General features: G+C 45.7%; 2 protein-coding genes across 2 annotated transcripts in view; one reads left to right on the top strand and one right to left on the bottom strand.

Moving 5' to 3' along the window:
• GALNS (galactosamine (N-acetyl)-6-sulfatase) overlaps positions 1-18541 on the bottom strand; it is a 44285-nt gene extending 25744 nt beyond the window's left edge. Inside the window, exons 1-9 of the mRNA NM_001389560.2 lie at positions 18419-18541; positions 15013-15136; positions 13755-13829; positions 12609-12711; positions 9676-9819; positions 7936-8002; positions 7687-7814; positions 6518-6657; positions 5264-5367 (exon numbers count right to left, since the gene is read on the bottom strand). Of these exons, the coding sequence (NP_001376489.1) occupies positions 5264-5367; positions 6518-6657; positions 7687-7814; positions 7936-8002; positions 9676-9819; positions 12609-12711; positions 13755-13829; positions 15013-15136; positions 18419-18508 (975 nt within the window). The 5' untranslated portion in view covers positions 18509-18541. The remainder of the gene's footprint in view (positions 1-5263; positions 5368-6517; positions 6658-7686; positions 7815-7935; positions 8003-9675; positions 9820-12608; positions 12712-13754; positions 13830-15012; positions 15137-18418) is intronic.
• Positions 18542-18586: 45 nt separating this feature from the next.
• TRAPPC2L (trafficking protein particle complex 2 like) lies at positions 18587-21143 on the top strand. The gene is made up of 5 exons (XM_414207.8): positions 18587-18639; positions 19137-19309; positions 20001-20088; positions 20209-20288; positions 20962-21143. The coding sequence occupies exons 1-5, from the start codon at positions 18607-18609 to the stop codon at positions 21005-21007; spliced, it is 420 nt and encodes a 139-aa protein (XP_414207.1). The 5' UTR covers positions 18587-18606; the 3' UTR covers positions 21008-21143.
• Positions 21144-21534: the final 391 nt, after the last annotated feature.

The raw sequence follows: 21534 nt of genomic DNA on the forward strand, positions 1-21534 counted from the left end.
AAGCACAGGGATGGATGGATAACAACAAAAAGAGCCTGATGACTTCATCTGCAAACCATTTCCAACAATTCAAGAACTGTAAAGTTGTGGTATTTTTAGTATATATTTTAATAAGGGAGAAAAACATCTGGGTTTGGTTCCAACGGAGATTCGCAAAGCATTTTTCTGTTTGTGTTCGCTGTTGTTCTTTTTTTTTTCTTCTTTAATTGGAAGCCATACTTATCTCTCTGTCTTATTCTAAAAGCCTAACGTTCTCTGCTGACTGCTCCCTTCTGAAGCTCTGCTCCCATCCTCCTCGGGTTAGCTACAGTTAGCTGCTGCGGGATGTATAATTAGCCAGCAGCACACTGCACTGAAGCAGGCAGATTCAAACCAAGAGCAAGCATGCTTTGCACCGTGATGCACCAGCACAAGATGCGATGTGAACAGAGCCCTTCTTGCCATCTGATACAAGCTCACAGTGGTACCTTCAGAAGCACGCTGTGACCAAAACCCACGTCCTACCAGCAGCTTGCTGATGTCAGTGTGAACATCACAGTGCCGTCACTGTCAAAGTCTTTGTATCTCAGAATCCTCCTTCTTGTCCCAAACAGACCCCCCGGCCTGGAGGGCCATGCTAATTATTAAAAAAGATGACAAATGATAACATGGTAAAGGAATATTTGCAAGATTTTGGTTCCCTTGCTCCCAAGGAGAAAAAAAATGAAGGGAAAATGCTATTTCTCCTGGGATACTGGGGCTCTCATTAAGAAGCTGAGCTGAAAAAACTGAACGCTTAAAGGAAGAATTAGCAAGTTAAAAACACACCAAAAGAATTGAGAAAGCAACATGCAGAGGACTGATTACAAGTTTAACATTACAATATCGCATTACTTGATTACAGCAATTTCAAACTGTAATGGCTTTCATTCATCAAAAGGTGTTGGCAGGAACACGTAATATGAATGCTGGATGTAAGAATGCTTTCTCACAACTCTTATGAAGCAAACAGGGTGCAAAGCTCTGTGCTCAAGAGGAAGCCCTGAGCACAGAAACCCTGGCCCAGGAAGGCGGTGCAATCAACAGGTCTTGGGGAAGGCCTTGGGCATTAGTTGTGAAGCCTTACTCATGGACACTGGGATGCTCCCAGGGCTGTCCCCCTCACTGAGGCTCCTCTCTGGTCTTACATGTGCGTGCAGGAAATATTGAGATACTAAAAAACAGCATGTAGAAAAAACAACAACAACTCCAAAAGCATCTGCTTGCTCCTTCCAGAGCTGGACAGGTTCACGAGCCACTGATGCTGGGAAAGCTTCTCTCCCCGAGGTCAAAGGGGATTACAAAAGCTCAGCATCTCAACAGAGATGCTCAGTCCCTTGTAGGCTCATCTGCCGGCTAATTTACCTTGAGCAAGCCTTAAGAGAGCTGTGGGGTCAGCAGAACAGCACGTGCAGAGCCCAGAGTCCAATCAGAGCAGATGTGGCACACGCCTGCTCCCCCCTCCTGCCCTGCCAGGCGGGCAGAACGGTGTCCGAGGCTTTTTGTAACGAGGCCTTGCAATTCTACAGCAAATCCAAAAGTCACTTTTCTTCTTGTCACTCCATCCCCTTGCCTCAATCTTTTGATAACAAGCAGCAAGAGGCAGCTGCTGACCTGAGCCTCGTGCCTCTAATATCACCTAATTTATACATCGCATTGTGACAACCCTGTGGGGCCACCACAGCCTCCTTGTACCCGCTCCTTATTAACCATAACCAGATGTAGATGACTCTCTTTAATCATCCAATTACGTTTCTGGTCTCAGACCACATTTTTCCATGAAGCAGAGAAAACTTCTTAAGGAAATTAAATGCCCGTGCCACAGCCACTTGGATTTATCTGTGCTCTGCAGCACCGCGCTGCTGAACGGGGGGGAAAAAAAGGTTAATATTTATACAAAACTTTGAAGTATTTTCAGAGAAAAATAATAAAAAAAAAAATTACCATTTTCTCCTGTCAACAGTGCTCTTTCATTCCAGTGAAAAAGAAAAATCCAGAGAGGGCAACAGCCCAGAGAAAATAAATAATATATAAGAAAGAGTGAGATCAGATATTGCTCCTATCAGCGAGGAACAGCCGGTATTACGCACGTAAGAACGGATTTCTCCCCCCTTCTGCCTCCCCCTTCTTTTTAATAAACTCTCAGTATACACAGAACGTCTTTAAGAAAATGAAATCCTTTTGCTGTGGGCCACGTCGCTAGAAGAAATAGTCACCACTGCTGTTATCAGTGCTTTCAAGCTTTAACTCTGAATCAAAGGCGACAATTAATAAAGTCGCCCCCGCCAGGAATGGAAAGGAGGAAAGCTAAATATTTGAAACTGGGTGAACAAATGTCAGGGTGTTTTTAAATAAAATCCTTTTACAGTTATCACAGCGAGCAGACCTGATATCCCTGTCTAATTCAATTTCAATTTGCGCCCCATGGGAGATAGCGAAGAAAAGGTTGCAATGCTGTCTTTGGGTTGATATGTTCTTTTCTCCTTCAGGAAGCAGGCACGAGAGAGGAAGGGGAGGAGGGCGAGGGAAGAGAGGAGGATTCAAATACCAACAGAATATGCTTCTTTTTCTTTCTTTTTTTTTTTTTGTCCAGCTGGATCCTTCCAGAAGGCAGATGTGATGGGGGAAATGCTGAACTGCTGATTTGTTGTGAATTCACCTGGAAAGCATCGCTGAGGAAGGAACTGCAGAAAAGCTGTTTGCCTGCGAATAAATATTCCTGACGGGGGACCTGAATTACTGAATGTTGATGCCAAGAGCAACGCAGACTCCCAAGGCGCCCCTCTCCCCAAAATAACTGCCAATCAGCCAACCGTGCCAATTACCCCAACCTCTATCGATGTCCTGTCAAGTGCCAGCAATCCTGTCACCTCGCTTCTTTTGCTCATGGAAGAAGGTGCTCCTTCATTTAAACAAGCTGCGCCCTTTAAGAGAAACCGAGCAAAACATAGATATCAATAAGATGATGAAGAGACTGCCAGAGTCCATCAGCAGGATGAGCCCTCCAGCCAATAGCTGGATTGCACAGGCCAAAGGCACACGTCTGCTTTTGCTGGCTGCAGCTGTGCCAAGTGAGATGGCTGCTGGCCCAACGCCTGCTCTGCAAAACCTCCGTGGCTGGAACAGAGCAATCCCAGCACAGGACAGAGGAGCAGGCCCTTTGGCTCTCCTGGGAATCCCTCTGCCTTCACCCTGGTTCGGGGCACCCAAGCCTTTGCTTCCTTCAACTCATCCCAAAAGAGAGTGCAGTGAGACGCTTGGAAGCAGTCTTTCCATGTTTTACACTGACTACGCAAGGCTACACAAGACTCACAGTCAAGATGATGTTGAAGCTACAGTCTCTGTAAGATATCGAAAAGAAGCCAAAAGCATACTAGTAAACACATGTCTCTTCACTTGCTATGTCCAAAGAGGCCATTACGAAGCAGGAACTACAGGCACTCGACATGCTTGCACAGAGTAAGCCGTATTTCACGGAAGCAATGCCAAACCTCTCACCTGCCATTAGTGCTCCTGTGGGTATCACTGCTGGAGCCTCGATGGCAAGGATGCAAGCAGAAAAGACATGTAAGTAGCTGTCACATACTTACTTATTGGTAGCAGCATCATATTGGGGTTCAGCTCAAAGCAAAGCCACACGTTCTGAGCACACTGTTCAGAACAGGCTTCGCAGGGTGCCCAAGTGAAGCATAACACCTGCAAGCATAGGCATCTGGCCGACAGCCCCAGACTGGAGCCCAGCATAAGGAGAATTTGGATTTAAGCACGTGCTTAAGTGCCAAGGATGATACCAGCAGTGGTGCAGGAGGGGGTTCTTGGGCACGCACCTGCCCAACACACCTTAAGCACACCCTCCAGCTTGCTGAGCATGCATGTGCACATCACAGTACAACATCAGCCGGTCCACCCGCGTGTGCAGACACATTAACTCTGCACTGAAACGTCTGCTCACAGAAATCCACACAGCTTCAGCTGTAACCTCAGGCAGGAAGCCACGCATCACACCAGGCTACTGAGACTGCTCCTTACCGCAGGAAGCTACCCTCCATACACAGTACCACCACTGCGAGTGTGGTACCAGCACGATATGCTCACAAAATGAACAGGCCTCCAGATTTCTTTGCTTGTGTTCCTAATTATCGTTGGAGTTACTACAATGGAAAGAATTCTTAAATTTGGTATTTACTTGTTCCCATTTATAATGCATGTTTACTTTTAGCACATTATTCAGTTTGGACACGGAAAACAAAACAGTCGGCTTCGGTCTCATGTTCTCCTATGCTAAACCCCAGGCTGTTGTACTTGGCTTGTAAAGACTTTATGGAAATGTTTAAATTTCAACCAAAAGACTGTTTTCATTTCAAATTAAAAAAATAATAATAAAACATCCCAAGTAGGTTCTGTGAATTCCTTGAAAATGATGAAACCAAACCACCCTTCTGCCCTCAGCTGCGGATCTAAGCTATCTGATGGCATCCTCCTAAATGTAAACAGTAAATTATCATTATCCTGACTCAATTAAGCCACTCAAAAGGAATGCAACTTCGAAAAATAAATGTTTTATTTATGAATAGTTTGCAGTTTTAAGCTCAGTGCCCAGTTAATGAAGTATCACTTTCTTCAGGGATGAGAGATGCTCACAAAGGGGAGGGAATCTGTATTATTTACTCAGAACCCTGCCTGCAGAAGAATTGATTGCATCTTTCTTTAATGAGAACTGGGACAAGAGAGGCTGGCAGTGTCACCGGAGGATTATTTTGAAGTGATGGTATCTGAATTTGTGTACAGGCAGATAGGAGCAATATTCTGGTATCTAGACCTCCCTGAGTGGAACTTTCATCACACACCAAAGCAGGAGCAGCGAGGGTCAAATCACTTGATACTTTGAAGTGCAGAGGGTGTGCGTAGGCAACACACTCATGCTCTAGACTGGGATGTACTAGCGTGTGTTTATACTTCAGTTTGTTCAAATACGTAACCCACTAAAATTACTGTGGTCCTAAAGAGTAAAGGGTTTAAACTATGAAGACAAAAAGGACAGAACAAATGGTGCTTCCCAGAAGTGCTGATCACAGCCACAGCAGTTGCAAATTTGCAATAATGAACAGGAATGGCACTGTAGAGGCAGCCACCAGCTCCTTTTTTAGACAAGTGTCAGGACTGAAATGCTAGAAGTCTGATCCAAAGCCCATTCCACTCACTGCAGTCCACTCAGAACTGACCAGAGCTGCTAAGAGATACTCACGCTTCCTGCAGGTATATGTCCAGGCCACCAAGCAATAGCTGGCTCTCTCATGCCACCTTCAAAGGTGGTTTGCTTGCCACAGAGAAAAGGACCATTGCTTCCTCCTAGAGAAAGAAACAAAGTCACAAACCCCCCAACATGCCAATATCATACAACAAAGGAACATTGTAAACTAGGAAATTTGTAGGCTACTTTTAAACAAATTTCCATTCCATGGATCCTTCTTCAAATAATATGTCCAGAGTTGATTTTGTTGGTGGTTTGTTTGTTTGTTTTTAATCCCTTCATGATTAATTTTAGGAGCATCTTTTCAGTACAGGGAGAAACAGACAGCAAAGCACTACTTGCAATCTACTGAACAAAGAATAGAAAACACGGAAAAAGACTTTGAGGCATTTTCTTTCCCTTTGGGGATGTTAACTGCTGTTTGCAACTTAAACAAATCTAACACATTCACAAGAAAGAGTGTTCTCCTCATAACCTTTTACAGTACCGGAGCAGTATTAGATGCAATATGAGGACAAAAAAGGTAATCATGCATTCCCTGAATGTTCTCTCTCGGAGATAGCAAGTGATTTGCAGGAATGCCTGGGTTTTTAACCCAGCCTTGCAGCAGAGCTTACTGAAGAACAAACAGGCTGATTCCAGGTCACACAAAGTCAAACACAGCGGCTCAGCTGACATCAGAGCTCAGGATACTCCCTGCTCTGTGGTCAAATAACCACGAGACAGTTTGCCTCCAAATAGAAGAGAGTGGGTTATAAAATCAATTTGCAATGACTCTGGGAGAAACAATCATTTAAACAAAGGAAAACAAAAATAGTTTTTCTTCCTGATATTTTTCGAGAGAGTTAAAGAAGAAGGGGCTCCTGAACTCTGCAATTACTTAGATGCACAAACAAACATTTGGCAGATGGAGAATACAAACCCTGATAAGTTATTGTGCTTGGGCCTAAATAAATTAAAAAATACTCAACCTCTTTCAGTGCAAAGTGGAGATGTATACAGGTGACCAACTACACTGGGTTCAGCAAAAATTCCACCTAGCCAAGGATACCTCCTCCAACAGACCCCAGAAGGAAGGAACGTGAGCAGAACTCACTCTGAATGTGAATGCTATGAACTGTGAGGCTCCAACAAATTGCACAGAGGATAAAGGAAACTCCCAGGTACAAATCTCTCTTCCCCCTCAGACATGGAGATATAAGCCTTATGTTCATGACCCCAGTCCAGCTTTGTTAATTTGAGGCTCACCTTGTTTAGGAGCTGAAATGAGAGCAGCCCCATTATCAGAGGTGAAAAACACAAAAGTGTTCTCACTGATCCCCAGCTTCTGAAGATGTTTTAGGATTTTTCCAACGCTATCATCAATTTCTCGCACAGCATCCCCATATCTGAAGCAAAAATAGATGCAAAACATTAAAGGCAGCAAAAGAGGAGAAGACTCATGCAGCATAATATACTGAAAAAAGCCACAATGCTTTTAGCGAGCACAGTTTAAACGTGTTCTGTGAAAAGAAACACTTCCCTTGTGCAGCAGGTACTGCAATAAGAGTTTTATCAGTATCACTGCAAAGCCTGTGCCTCATACCTGCCCAGAGCAGCTTCTCTTGGATATTAGGAGTCAGAATTTGCTCAGCTCTGAGCCACTCCCGGACGGAGACGAGAACTGATAAACATTTACTATTGAGGTTCTCAGACACAAGCAATATCCCCTTGCCATAGTCCTAAAGCTAATAACTCCATTTTGCTTATGGATATTAGTTTGAAATTGCATCCTGAGAAGCAAGGTTCATCATGGCTGCAGAGCTATTCTTGCCTCCTGTAAACTGTATTTTCCAAGCATGCTTTTCTCTACTTGTTCTGATTTATAAGCCTTTAAAACAGACACTAATCATACAAAAGCCTTCCAGAAATCATAATGCCACATACAGCACTTCATTACTTACACAACTGGCAAAGGAGCTTAGGCTTCCCACCCCCATTTTTATAGTGTGATCTCCATTTACGATTATAGCAAAAATATTAAAGAACAACCCAAGCAAAGTCTTCACTAACTAACATGTGCTCATGTACTTCAGCACATATACTTCTCAGTAACCACCTATGTACTTGGATATAAGCACACAGAAGGTGGTGACGCACTGAACAGGTTGCCCAAGGAGGCTGTGGGTGCCCCATCCCTGCAGGCATTCAAGGCCAGGCTGGATGTGGCTCTGGGCAGCCTGGTCTGCTGGTTGGCGACCCTGCACATAGCAGGGGGGTTTGAAGTAGATGAGCATTGTGGTTCTTTTCAACCCAGGCTATTCTATGATTATGATTCTATGATATAATGAATGTCACTGAGGCTTTACATTTCCCCAGCATGAGGTATTAATTAAAAATAAAAATAAAAAAAAAGAACACACAAAAATAAGACTCACCGTCCTCTCTGACTAGTGCCCAGGAAATGTTTGGAAGCATAAACAGGAGCATGAGTAGCATCGATTGCCCAGTATAAAAAGAACGGCTGCTGGCTGGCCTGCTGCTTGCTAATGAAATCGAGAGCTTCCTGTAAACAACAATAAAATGAATGTAACAGAATCACCCTCTGTCATCGAGGTCTCTTCAAAATAAAGAAGAACCATAAAGCCATAATGCGTGTTAGAAAGCAGCGCTAAAATAAACAGTACCTGTAGGTAGATCTGAGTCAGGTTGGCTTCACCCGTCCTCAGATCGATTTTGAAATCTTCATAGTATCTATAAAGAATCAGAGAGAAATAAAAGAATAAATCCGAAGGAATACACAACGCAAAAAAGCTTCCCATGCCATTAGTTACACAGCAGGTGACTGCTGGTAGAATCCTCAGTTAGGTAACCAACCAAGGCTGTTCAGATATTAAAAGCAGCATCATTGTATTTCTAATTCTGGTAGAAAGCAGTGAAATGACCAGATTCCAACTAATGACAACTGCAAGACTTGGACAAACCCGAGCCACTGCTTGCTCACTGTGAGCTATGAGAATAGGGGCAGCACACATCATAAACGTATGGCACTACTCCTGCAGTCAAGAGCTGTTTGACGTGAGTGATATTTTTAGAAGTACTCCAAAACGTTCAGTGAGACACAGAAACGCTGGAATCACAACGTGGGCTGCTCCAAACACGTTGTCCTTGACGTATCTTCAGACAGCAATTAAGCAAAGAAGGGCAGGTGGCAGTCCTCATGAGAATAACAGCAAGTGAAAAGAGATGACACCGGGCACAAAAGCAAATAGTAAGAATGGCACAGACTGCACACTTGTGCAAACAGAGAAGAGGTTACTACAAAGCAAGGAGAGGAGGAAGAAAGCGGCCTTTCAGTACTGAGTGGGAGCAGCTTCCAAGAGAAGCAGTGGAATGAAATCATCACAGGAAGCCTTCGGGCGCAACAGGATAAGCAAACATCTCTGGGAGGTACTGTGGAGCAGCCACGATCCACAGATGGTCTGCATGCAACCTGCAGGCTGGCCTCAGCTCTCGGGCTGCTATTAATCCTCACAATCAAGCACCTAACTTCATATTTAATGAGCTCGGATTTTAAGTTTAGACAGCAGGGTAGAGCTGAGGGAGACACGACTCCTGCAAAAAATAGTTCAGGAGTTTAGAGGGAACTTCAGATGTCGACTACCACACCAAGTCTGTGGGAAGCACTGGTACTGCAGCAGTAGGTCTTCTGAGGTGTGAAATTCACAGAGCTCCTGACAGCTAATCTATACCTTGCTTCTGTCTGCTTTGTGCACTTCCCTACAAGGCCACCCCCCTCTCTGCCTTTACTCCAATGGAAATCACTATCCACAGCTTGGATATTGGCCAACCTCAGACTTGCTCATGGATGTTAAGCCAGTAGCTATTTAAATTAAAGACCTGAGCACAATCTTCCATTCAGAAAGATGGGCAACCAAGAAAAGAAAGACCATTCCACGTCTGTTTTCTTCTATTAAGTAACTGCTGCAGATAGTCACTGCAGAGCACAGCAGATTAAACCAGCCTTGGGCTGGGCTCTGATCAGCTGCTCACGTGTCTCATGAACTTTTACAAGTATCTTTTCTGCATCAGCACACTGCTGAGCTGCAGAGCAAACAGGCCTTCAGCACTAAGCATCTCAGAACGCAGCTGAAGCAGGATATTCCTAATACTTGACACGCTGTAAGAGCCCTCCACACAGGGTGAAGTACCTGCACATCACTGGTCATTCAACCAGACCTGCAGCTCTGCTCGATTCTGAAACAGCTTCTGGTTCTGCCAACCCCTTTCCACTGGTACTGGTTTGCTATGCTAGCTCTTGTCTTCCAGCACAGAAACATCAGCAGGGAAAGCAAGGAGAAGAACGTTCCCAGCAACTAGGTAATGTTTTTGAAAGCAACTGGCAGGCAGGCAAGTAGCTGAATTACCTGCCAATCATTTCCCAGTCCCTATACACAGGGATATTTGGGAGTGCTCTGTTATCATAAGGTCCAAAATGGCAGTTTGGGGATCCAAACCATTCATCAAAACCATGTTTCAGGGGGTGGAACTGGGGCCTGTGACCCAGATGCCTAGGAACAAAAGAAACAGATGAGTTAAAATTCTACTGCATTGAAGCAAACTATAATCTCATCAGAGTGGTATGCAAGAAAACAGTCTTTGCCTAAGAAGAAAAACTTCAAGCATTTTAATCAAAGAAACAACTGCAGAGCACTGTCTTGATCTTTCTTGTCACAAATGGATCCATGCAGAGTTACTCCAGTGCTTACACATATCCCATTTCAGCCTACTGTCCACCCTGTTTTCCATTATTGCCTTCTATTGGTGCCTTCTCTCATGCTGTCCTGATGAACTGTGCTGCCCAAAGCCACCACAAAGTCGCACATGATGTTTTGCTTAAGGATTCTGATCTATAACAAGTCACTTTTATACCACTGAGCTATAAAAAAACCCACGACAAAGCTCATGAAACGTACCATTACATTTGCATTCCTTTTATGGAGTCTTTATTTTGCCATAATGGTACAGAGAGACCTGAATGTAAATGAGAACAAGTTCCTGACGTGCACAAGTGAACATAAAACCTATTTAGCTACCGCTGATGACAGCTGCATTCTACTACTCTGCTTGAAAACTCTCCATCCCTAACTTCAAGCTAAAGCTCCTTCCTAATCTCCTCCTTCTTGACTGCAAATTCCCTATCTCAAAGATAAAGAATGCCCATCCTCTCCCAATCTCTGAAGGAGATCTCTGTACCTAAATGTTTATTTAATCATTCCAGCTTCTACTCACAAGTCTGCATCTGCAACCTGTCCGTTTTGTGTCATCACTCTCCACATGCTTTCTGAACATAAGGGACATAAAATGCATTACCTGGAATAAAGTGAACCACAGTGCCATTTTGGGGTATTCCAAACTGAGCTGCAGCATAAAATAACCATCATTCCAGCTATGATAGTATCTCAGTGATGTAACTAAAACTGCAAGCCTCCAACACAGGACTCTCCCCTTTCCTCCTCTATATATAAGTGCTACAAAGCTACTCCTGGGGAATAACAGGCGACATGAGAAAGCATCTTGCTCTAAGAGAGACCCCAGAGAACTTAAAAAGGAAAAGAAGAGACGTGAAGGAGGCATAAAACAATCACTGAGATGCAGAAGGCGGACTGTTCTCTCCCCTTCACATCACACACACACACAAAAAAAAAGAGGATATTTAATGAAATGCAACAAATTCTGAAGTGTTCGTGGAAAATACTTGACTTGCAAACATACAATTAAACTGTGGAACTCACTGTTACCCTGAGAAGTTTATAAAAGGGATGTTTTAAAAGATATAAAATCTGCTGGAAAACTTCAAAACCTCTAAAAGCCCTGAAATCCTACAGGGACTACAGTGAAAGTCCAACTGAAATACTGCATTGCACCTTATTTTTTTTCCCCTTCCAAGCACCCTTCTACAAAGCAGGTGATGTTCACAAATGCCAGAGAGTGCTGCTGCATGGTATCTTTCCCAATCCTCTCTGGTACAACGGTTCCTGGATCCGTAATGATAGTGCACTGCACATTGGTATTTAGCCTGCTTCGTGCTAACAGCTGCAGGTCCTTCCAGATTTGCTGTTTTCCAAATAACTGCCTGGAACCAATCTGTATCTGCGTTGTTTATTTCTTTTCCCTGGGTGTATGAATTTGCATTTATTAGCACTGAACTGCATCTTATTGCATTCAGCCCACTGATCCGATTCTTCATGGCCACTCTGCTGTTTGGATTCGTGATAATAAATAATTCACTGTCTTTGGTTAGTTTGCTTTCTCTCCGATCTCAGCAGTACCGGTAAATCCAACTGCAATCCAATCTCACTCCTAACTTGTTAGCAAAACTGTTAAAGCAAATGTATCCCATTACTTTCCTAAACAGCATCCCCCCCAGTACTAATCCTGTCTGAAGTCTCTTCATTAACAATTACTCTGTTAACCAAGCAGTACTCGGCTGGGGTCTGCGTAGTTCTGAAGCTGCTATTTATACAGTTATTTATTACAGCACTGTTCCAAGTTGTGATCAGAGATCCCGAGGCCCTGTGGGATTCCATTAGAGCCTACAAGTGCATTTGAAATGTGAACGTTACGGATGCACCAGTTCCAACTATCACACCACTAATTCCACCGCCTGTGTTTGAACACAATACCTTTCCAGTTCTTCACTGACATTGCAAAACATCTGCAAAGATTTTGCTGTACTCCCCCGAAAGTCAACAAAGCCAAAGCACAACGTGCAGACAGCACTGGATCAGCTCCCTGGTTCTTTTAGAACACCTGGTAGTATCAGCTATCCTGGCCAAGTCCCTCCCCACCCACCCCCATCTCCAACACTAAGTGAACAGGCTTCAGAGTGGCTCTGGTTTCAATCCGCTCATCTTCAAGCATCTGTATCTCTATTTCTGTACCATACACTTCTCCCCTCCATGGCCTCCCAAAAAAGCTTGCACAATTCAGTCTATTAAAAAAAAAAGAACAACTTATAGTAGGGGACAAAAAGCACGTAGGAGCTGAAGGCAAGCTCCAACAGAACATCTTGGCACCTCTTGATATAATTAAGTGGTGTGGTACATGGATGAAAGCACAAAGAGCTGCAGGGTTTATATATACGTACAGATGTATGTATGTACTTGTAATGCTAACACTCAATTCGGAAATTGATCACAGCAGTAGCAAAGATCCACCACAGATTTGGAAAGGCAGCCTGTTTTGAAGCTCAGATGTCTTTCTCCTCCAATGCAGGTTGACCTGCTGCTCCCTTCATGATACATGCACACACACACACACCTAGAAGTCTCAAAGGAAGAGATCTTAAGAAGTTTACCATTTGCCAATGATCTTATTGGTGTAGCCAGCTTTCTTCAGCAGCTCTGGAAGCAGTATTTCAGAATCTTGAATTCCTCCTACTATATCCTGCGGTGTGTATGCTGTGCAAAACAAACAAAAATCTCACTGACTCTTACAATTATGACAGCAAACAGCTCACGGCCACCCATCACTAGAAGTATTATTACTGGATCAGGAAGAGCAGTTAGTTTGAAGTTCCAGCACTATCACTCTTTGGAAGTCTTCCCGGAGCAAGAGATGAAGGGGGCAAGTTGATTTAGTAAATAATGTGCCTCAAGTAAAGAGAGATCTCCTCTTGTTTCTATACCACTCCAATAAAAAAATAAGGTGGGCTGCCATTGCAGAAGGAAGGCAAAAGGGAAAGGAGCAGAAGGGAGTGAGGATCATACAGAAAACAAATGTTTTAGATGTTCCCTGGAGATGCCTTTACTTCTGTAACCCCACTTTATGTTGCTTAAAATGAAGGCGTTTCTTTTCCTAAATCAAAGGACTGATAAATTGGCTCAGGCCACAATGGCTGAAGGAAATGCTATTTCCCTCTGTGGCCCTTGAGGATACAAGGTGTGACTCTGGTGTGGATGGAGGTTGGGAGCATGCCTGTTGATACAGCATGAATTGATACGTAGCTGCTGCCCATTGGCCTCGCGCAGCATCTGTCACTCTGGAACCAAAATCAACCCAGAGACATCATGCATGGGTAGTCATTCCTGGAAGCAGCACAGGCATAACAGGGCTATAAAACAGCCCTTTCTGAAAGAGTTAGAAAAGCCACACCGAATGCAAGGCAAGCAGCCTGTACTTTGCTCTGGGTGTTAACACACACCCCACGTGCCTCTGTTTAACCAGACACCAATTGCACTGCCCAGAGGAAACACTTCTCAGCCAGCAGAAGCAAATGGATCAACCAGCCTTGTTTATGTCTCCTCACAGGAGAAGGTTTTCTGCTTGATGAGGAGGAAACAATGAATTTCACGCTTATTACCAGCAGTTAACATGGTAATCTATTTGTGTCACCCTGGAAGAGCCTTAAGAGAAGATAACCATGGCAAGCCTTTGTGCAGAGCAAAACTTCCTGCAAAGCAGAGAAAGAAATCAGAAGAGGAAGCAGGAATGAAGCCCGTACCGTTTCTGGCATGTGCATTCGTCGTGTAAAAACCATTCCTGACTGGGAGGCGACCCGTCAGCAGTGCTGCCCTTGCTGCAGAAACAAACAGAAATCATTTCATTCTAGGTGCACTCTCTGCTTACAGTCAGTATTACCGTGTTCAGGCTGAGGACAGCATGATGACTGAAGCATGCTGGTGTCCAGACACAGCCAGCTCCTTGGGCCAGCCACATTTAGTGCGAGCAGCAATCCCCTTCTCAATGAGCCATGGAGATAGCCATGTTCTCATACAACACAATTAGAGTTATTCCAGGATAAGCTTGATTAAAATGTGACCCCTCTATTAAATTAGTTTACCTACTGCTGAAAAGCAATTAATTCCAGCAGTAAGCGCAGTAGCTCTCCTATCTCAGCAATTATAAAAGGAATACCTGCCATAGGTATTTGAGAGGAAATCCTACCACAAACTTAGCTTCAGGCTAAGCCTGAATGAAAGTCATATAACAGTGAACTAAAAGAAGCTGTCCAACTTTGGCAATAAAAGCCAGGTCCTGACTGCAGGAAACATTTAAATAGATATTTAAGCACATGCTGAAGGACCACTGGACTTAGTGGGGCTTTGCTGTATTCTAAGTGCCTCTTCTGAGCAAGGACAGTCATGAGCACACTGACCAATAATTTCCTAAAAGAAAATCCAAACAGAGAGGCCCCGTTCCTCATTTTTGTTTCAGTTCTTGACTGCCAGTAAAGCTGGGAAGAGGTGCATAGAAAACAAACAAACAGAAAGGATTATAAATAAATAACCTTTCTCACTCAAACTCAAATGTTTCTCTCCTGTCTCTTCCCCAGTAACCTCGCTAGACATCAGGGTCAACAAGTGGATACAACATCCTTGCACAAAAGTCTCACCAAAGCCAATGGAATCAGACAAACTACGCACTTTTTTTTGGTCAGCAACAATTTAGATACTGCTTTGTCTGCCTGCCCCAAAATAAGAAGAAAAATGAGGCTTGAATACTAAGCCAGAATACTTCATGAAGTCCTTGAGCTGAACTGATTTGATCACTAAAGTACTGCTTTAAAAGAACTTAAGACTGTAGGTTTTGCAATCAAAACGTAAATAAAAAGGAAGCAACAGACAAGATCAAAGCACCAAATCCAAACTCTGCCCTGAGGGTAATCACTGGTTTGGTTGCTAGTTCATGTCAGATGCTGGCACGCATCCCAATCTCAGAAGGTGGCGTTATGTGCTAGTTTAAAGCTCAGGTTTACTTACACGGAGAGCAGAGGGGGTTGGCAGCATAAAAATCCAGGAAAAGCATCCCTTCTGAAGCCATCTGGTCTAGGTTAGGAGTTTCCTTAGAAGGCTCTCCAAAAGCTCCCAAATCACCCCAACCCATCTGCAAGAAGAACACAGCACAAGATGTGAAAGTACTTCTACCCTTCCACAAATGACAATGCTTCTGGGCTCACATAAAACTTTTATTTTTATCCCTTCCCTTCTAAACCTTTATAGAGCTCATCTCCCTGCTCAGGGAGCACTTCACAGCCATGATAAAACTGATCCTCCCCAACCCAGTGAAGCTGGGAGCTATCACAGTTTTTGCTGCAAATGAGAAACTGAGGCACGCAGGAGGTGAAACGACTTGCTTGTGCTCAAGTGGACATTAAAACGTGTGTAGCAAAATGAGGTTAAGAGCCCTAATGCCCCCACTCTCACTCCAGAGCCTGAAGACTGACAAGCACACACATGGCAGGGAGGACATCACACAGCATACACTCAGTGGTGTTACACAGCTGCAAGTCAAGTCGTTCAGCCCTCAGCTGAGTGTCTTTGACCCCTACACCCCCTCGGTCTGCTCCACCTACGTACACACAACTATTAACGCAAAGAAAAGGTCTGAATTCAAAAGCAGGGCTGCAGGAAAATGTTTATTCTAAAAGCAAGCTCTGGAGGGAAACCTGCCACAGGCATCGTATGTCACTCTGCTTATTTGCAAATGGGGGTTTGGGTCTGTGCCTTCCTCCCAGCACAGTGGGGCTGCACAGTCCCCATCCAGGAGAGCCATAAAATTACTGTCACGCTGTCTGCATTCACTGCTGAAAACTATTACTGGTAATAACACAAATAAAAGTAAGTGACTTAAAACAGAAGGTTCTAGAAGGGAACAACTTAATGAGCAATCAGGCACCGTGGTTGCTAGAGATTATATTGTGCTTTAAAAAAAGGCAATAGCTTTCTCTAATACAGATGTGTATCAGGTGAGCAACTAATACAGAGGATGTGATGCATCTCGATCCTTAGGAAGCCATCTGTCTGGTCCCATTTGAGAGTCTACCATTTGCACTGCAGCAGTGTGGTTTGGAAAAGAGAAGCGCTGGAGAGCTGCAGAGCAGGCTTCAGAACTTTCAGTGAAGAGCAATTAAATGTCACCACCAAACACTAGGATGTGGGACTGAAATGGATTCAGCAGATCAGCCCCGAGTCCTCAGCTCTTCGGCATCTCTATCACCATGAAAGACAGGAGAAAAGAATGCTGAGTTGCTCTAATTCACACACGGTGACACAGAAGTGGCCAAAGGGTGAAAGGAGAAAGACAGTGGAGATGCATTTCTAATGAACAGCACATAAATAAATAACAGGTAGGTTGAAGTGGGAGAAGGAAGCCCAGCAGGCTTTGAGTCACATACCCACCCTCACCAGCCTTCTGAGGAGCTTAAAACAGCACACAATGCACTTCTACTCCAAGTACATCTGAAGGATGGCAGGAAAACATAGCAAAGCAGGAAGATGGCAGCAACTCAAGCCTGTGCTGAGAACAGATGCACTTCTGTATCTGTGATTTATTAACCTGGGGTCATATCTGCTGTTTAATGACTTGAGTTTTCTTTCTGTTCAGCTCTTCAGGAGGAACATTTGGGTTTCTAAAACATTTCCTGCAAGGTATCAGTTTGTCCATATTTGAGGTTGCACCTTACTCAGTGCTGCTTGCCTCTGTATCCATCTCTGGTATTAGAAGGCACTGACAATTATTTTTGTAGGTTAGAAAGCCACGCCTTAACTTATCAGTAACTCCACCAAGGAGTTAGGAGAAAACAAAAACATCCCACCTTCCAACACTTACCAGTTGGTGAATACACTCTTCTGCCAAGGACAGTGGAGTTAATCACTCAGTCATTATGAACAAGCTGATAAAGTGACTACACTTGTAGATAAGGCAGTATGTGTGTAAGCACCACTTCCAAAATGCCTACATCCAGGCTTGGCTTTATAGACCTGAGAAGTCTCATTTGTTTTCAGCAGGAAATCCACAAACAAGGAACAAAAAGAGGCTTGCATGAGCACCTCCAAATCGTCTCTGCTTTTACAGAAAATCTCAAAAGGACTTGAATCATGGAATCACAGAACCATACAATGGCCTGGGTTGAAAAGGACCACAATGATCATCTGTTTCAAACCCCCCTGCTATGTGCAGGGTCACCAACCAGCAGCCCAGGCTGCCCAGAGCCACATCCAGCCTGGCCTTGAATGCCTGCAGGGATGGGGCATCCACAGCCTCCTTGGGCAACCTGTTCAGTGCGTCACCACCCTCTGCGTGAAAAGCTTCCTCCTCATATCCAACCTAAACCTCTCCAGTCTCAGGTTAAAACCATTCCCCCATGTCCTGTCAAGGAATTTCCTTGAGAAAGAAATCAACTCCCTGTGAGTTACTAAGAGAGCACCCACAGTAAGTAGTCACAAACTTCATTCAGACTTTTCCAGACCATAATGCCAACCCACAAGCAGTGCCTGAATCACTGTGCCCAAGGCTTCTGACCATGAGTCATGACACAGACCCTATCCACGTGCTGTCCCACATGTGCTGCTCAAATGACAAAGAGAATGGATGCAGCAAACTGCTGAACCCGGAGGTTCACCTGGGACCATATGCAGACCTGGAAACAACACGACCTCATTGGAGTCACATGCGCTGGGGAGAGAACTGCTGTGAAGTGGTGGTCAGACAGAACATCAGGAAGCAAATAAATCATAAAGTCATTAAAGTTGGAAAAGACTGCTAAGATCACCCAGTCCAACTCCAACCCACCACCACGTCCACTACACATGTAAGGTGCTCTCGAAACACAAATCTCATCAGTCTCATCCACAGCCCTTTATGAATGCTTGAAGAGAACACCCAGAACGAGCCAGCTGCAGGGTAAAGGAGCCGAGCTGCTGAACCTGTTCTAAGACCTCAACCTGGCACTCACAGGATACACACAAGCAAGCTGAGGGTCAGGCCACAGCCCTGCTGAACTCCTGAGCGTCCAAAACCAATTCCTCAGAGACCAGAGGCCTTCTGAAGGCCCCACCCTCCACCAACCGAGGGTCAGAGCCTGCCCAGCAGGGCCCTGCTCACCCCACAGCCTGCCAGCAGCCCCAGTTCCCTCCAGCACCCTGAGCCCTTCTGAAGCACCTCACTAAGCACGAGCACCACCCTCCCTGGTGGTCCCTGTCCCTTCACATCCCCTCAGTGCCGCCCCCCACAGCGCCATGGGCTCTCTGCCCCACGCACTGCCCAGCCCAGGCCCACAGTAGGCCCCTGCTGGGTGACACCAGCCTCCACTCCGGGGGTGGGACATACGGAACGTCCCCTAGGCCCAGGTGCCTCCCACCCCAAGGTGCCCCGGCCCGCACTCACGTCGTCCATGAGCAGCAGAACCACGTTGGGCGGCGCGGCGCAGCCCAGGGCCCAGCACAGCCACAGAGGCACCAGCACCGCTCTCGCCATGGCAACCGCCGCCCTGCGCGCCAGCAGCGCGTCACGTGAGCGCGTCACGTGACCGCCTCCCCGCCACGTGACGCGGGCGGCGAGGAGGCGGGGACAAGATGGCGGTGTGCATCGCCGTGATCGCTAAGGAGGTGGGGGCGAGGCCGGGACGGCCTGTGGGGGGCTGGAGGGCCGGAGAAGGGCGAGAGGAACACCGTGCGGGCAGAGGGGCGTGCGCAGGGCTGGGACTTAGGCTCGCGTTGTGGGCTGGGAGGAAGGGTGATATGGCCGGGCAGAGAGACGGGGAGGGGGGAGAGGGGCAGGGAGGTGGGGAGGGGGTCGGCCCCTGGAGAGAGATGGGCACACAGCTGCTGCTGGGACAGGGGCTTTCCTGCAGAGCCCTGCGGACAGACCCCAATAGGTCTGATGTGGGAGTGCTGAGCTGTGGGTGCTGTCTGTGCAGGCGGGTGGCAGGTCCGTGCACGGAGGCAGGTCCGTTCTGCAGGTGCTGTAGGAGGTAAAAGGGCCGGGCTGGCTTCGGGTGCAACACAGTCTCAGTGTGAAAGCCCTGCAGTAGCGTTAGCCATTGATTCCAGGAGCAGAACGGCACGGCCCTGTCCACGTCAGCATCATTTGTCATCCTCCACAGAATTACCCCCTCTACATCCGGAGTGTCCCAACAGAGAATGAGCTCAAGTTCCACTACACCGTGCACACCTCCCTGGACGTCGTGGATGAGAAGATCTCTGCCATGGGCAAGGCTATGGTGGATCAGAGGGAGCTCTATCTAGGGCTCCTCTACCCCACTGAAGACTACAAAGTGTATCTTTGTAATGTCTGAGTGGTGCGGTCACCCTGCAATCACATCATCAATAGGTGTTGGTATTTGACACTCACCACAACCGTGCCCAAGTGTATTTAATAACCTTCCTTGCAGTGTGTTCTGTATGGGAAACCTCTCTTCCCATTTGGTGCTGCATTAAAGCCATCAGCAGAAGATGCACAGACTTGTTTGCAACCCAGTTTGTCACAGAGAGGGTTGGGTTTGGTCCCTTATTCAGCTCAGTTCAGCAGCTATCCCAATGTTTTGGGGTCACAAAGTTGGCCTTCGGAGCATTCTCTGGCTTTTCCTCTGAATCCTGCAGATGGAGGTGGTCTGTTCTAACAGACCTGATTTCTGGTCATAAACTGGTCATTGATTTTTGCAGTTCCAGATCACAATGATATTAGAGGATCTCCAGGTCTCTGGCTGCAGCCTGCCAAGTGACAGTAGATAAGGTGGGACACTGAAACAGCTCTTAAGACTCTTAAGAAGAGAGAAACCCAAAGCAGCTAACGGGAGGCTGCTTCTGAAGTACAAGGCATGCATTGCTGGCCAGCACAGGAGCCAGCTTGACCTGGAGTTACCGAAAGCAGCAGCAATCAGGGAGAAAGCTTTTTTGTTTGAGTGTGTCCCAGCCTTGTTTGAGTTGCTTTGCTGGCCTCCATAACACACTCCTTAACAGCTGCACAGATATGGCTACGTGACAAACTCGAAGGTGAAGTTTGTTATGGTGGTGGATTCTTCAAACACGGCGCTTCGGGACAATGAGATCCGCAGTGTAAGTGCAGGAAATCAGCACTATTTGCTACGTCAGTGTTTCTTCTGCTTCCACTTATTCATAAAGTGCTGAGAAGCAAAAAAAAAAAAAAAGATTAATTAAACCACAATCCCTTTTCAGATGTTCCGAAAGCTGCATAATTCCTATACAGACATAATGTGCAACCCCTTCTATAACCCAGGGGACCGTATCCATTCCAGGTAAGTGGACTGACCACCTTTGTCAGCTCTCTGGGACTTGCCTCTGTGATGCAGCAGGACCAGGAACAGAACCCCTGGGGGTGGCCAGGTCAGATGTACCTCCTGTAACCACTTAGATAGAAAACAGCTGTGTTGTCTTTGGGTCATTACCACATAATAGGAAACTCTTGATGGCCACGTGAGAAGTTCAATTGAACCATCTCCCACCTCAGCACTGGTGTTAGAAACTTTGACTCAGGAAAAAGGTGTCTTTGGGATAGAAGAAGTTCCCTGCAGGTACATAGAGAAGTTACGCAGAACAAACAACTGCAGTTGTCCAGGCTTATCCTTGAATAAGGACAGCTGAGATCTTCAACACACACAACTCCTCTTGTGAGGACTACAGCTCCCCATTTCTAAACTGAAATCTCCCAGGAAATGTGAATAATTGTTGCGAGTTCCTATTGTTCAGGCAAGAAAACTTGGCCAGGAAAAGACCCGTCCTTACTTCAGCTTAATTAAAGTCATTATTCACTCAAAAGAACATGCTGTAGCTAGAGTGAAACCAGGCACTCAGCCTGAGAAAAGCCAGCTCATGAACCAATAAGCAGCACTGCTAGCTACTGGTATTGTTTAGAGATGTGGTATGCAGAAGTAGCAGCTTCCTGTAATGCTGTGTTGTTTCCTTCCCTAGGGCTTTTGATAACATGGTGAACTCCATGATGATGCAGGTGTGCTGAGGCTCTGCCCGCTCTGATCCAGGCATTGAGAACATTCCCTGTGTACAGGAGTGTGCCTACAGCGTGATGTATATATTGTTTTCATTGTGTAATATTTTCAGTCTATGTAAAATAAACCTGACACCTGCAAGCTCTGCATGCGCCTCTACTCCTGCAAGCCTGATACAGCACAGAAGTCACTGTTCTGCTTCTCTTGTGCCTTCATATAGCATGCAAGAACCAGCTCTTCCTTCAGGAAGGTCAGCAGCATCAGATGAGGTTTGTTCCCTGCAGAAATGCACGCAGCTGTGCTCCTGTGCAACTCAGATGTTTCTATGGAAATTAGCCTTTGTGGAAAGACAGCAGTTCCCACTGTGCCTGTGATTAGAGCAAGCACAGCTGCACAAGAGACAGCTAAGAGATTATTATTATTAGGGTCAGCCCAGATTTCAGTCAGCTGAGAGGCACAGATTGTGACACTGCTCCTCAGAAGTGCTGGTGCTTGAGAGCACTTCCTGTGATGCAGAGGAGCACAGCAGCAGCAGCCC

This window comes from Gallus gallus, chromosome 11, assembly GCF_016699485.2.
Source record: "Gallus gallus isolate bGalGal1 chromosome 11, bGalGal1.mat.broiler.GRCg7b, whole genome shotgun sequence".
NCBI classification, from domain to species: Eukaryota; Metazoa; Chordata; class Aves; order Galliformes; family Phasianidae; genus Gallus; species Gallus gallus.

Excerpts from the sequence above, each read along its gene's own strand:
- TRAPPC2L (XM_414207.8), top strand. The coding sequence starts at position 18,607 with ATGGCGGTGTGCATCGCCGTGATCGCTAAGGAG. Across the intron at positions 18,640-19,136 it reads TCGCCGTGATCGCTAAGGAG|AATTACCCCCTCTACATCCG; the intron begins GTGGGGGCGAGG and ends CATCCTCCACAG. Across the intron at positions 19,310-20,000 it reads CCCACTGAAGACTACAAAGT|ATATGGCTACGTGACAAACT; the intron begins GTATCTTTGTAA and ends ACAGCTGCACAG.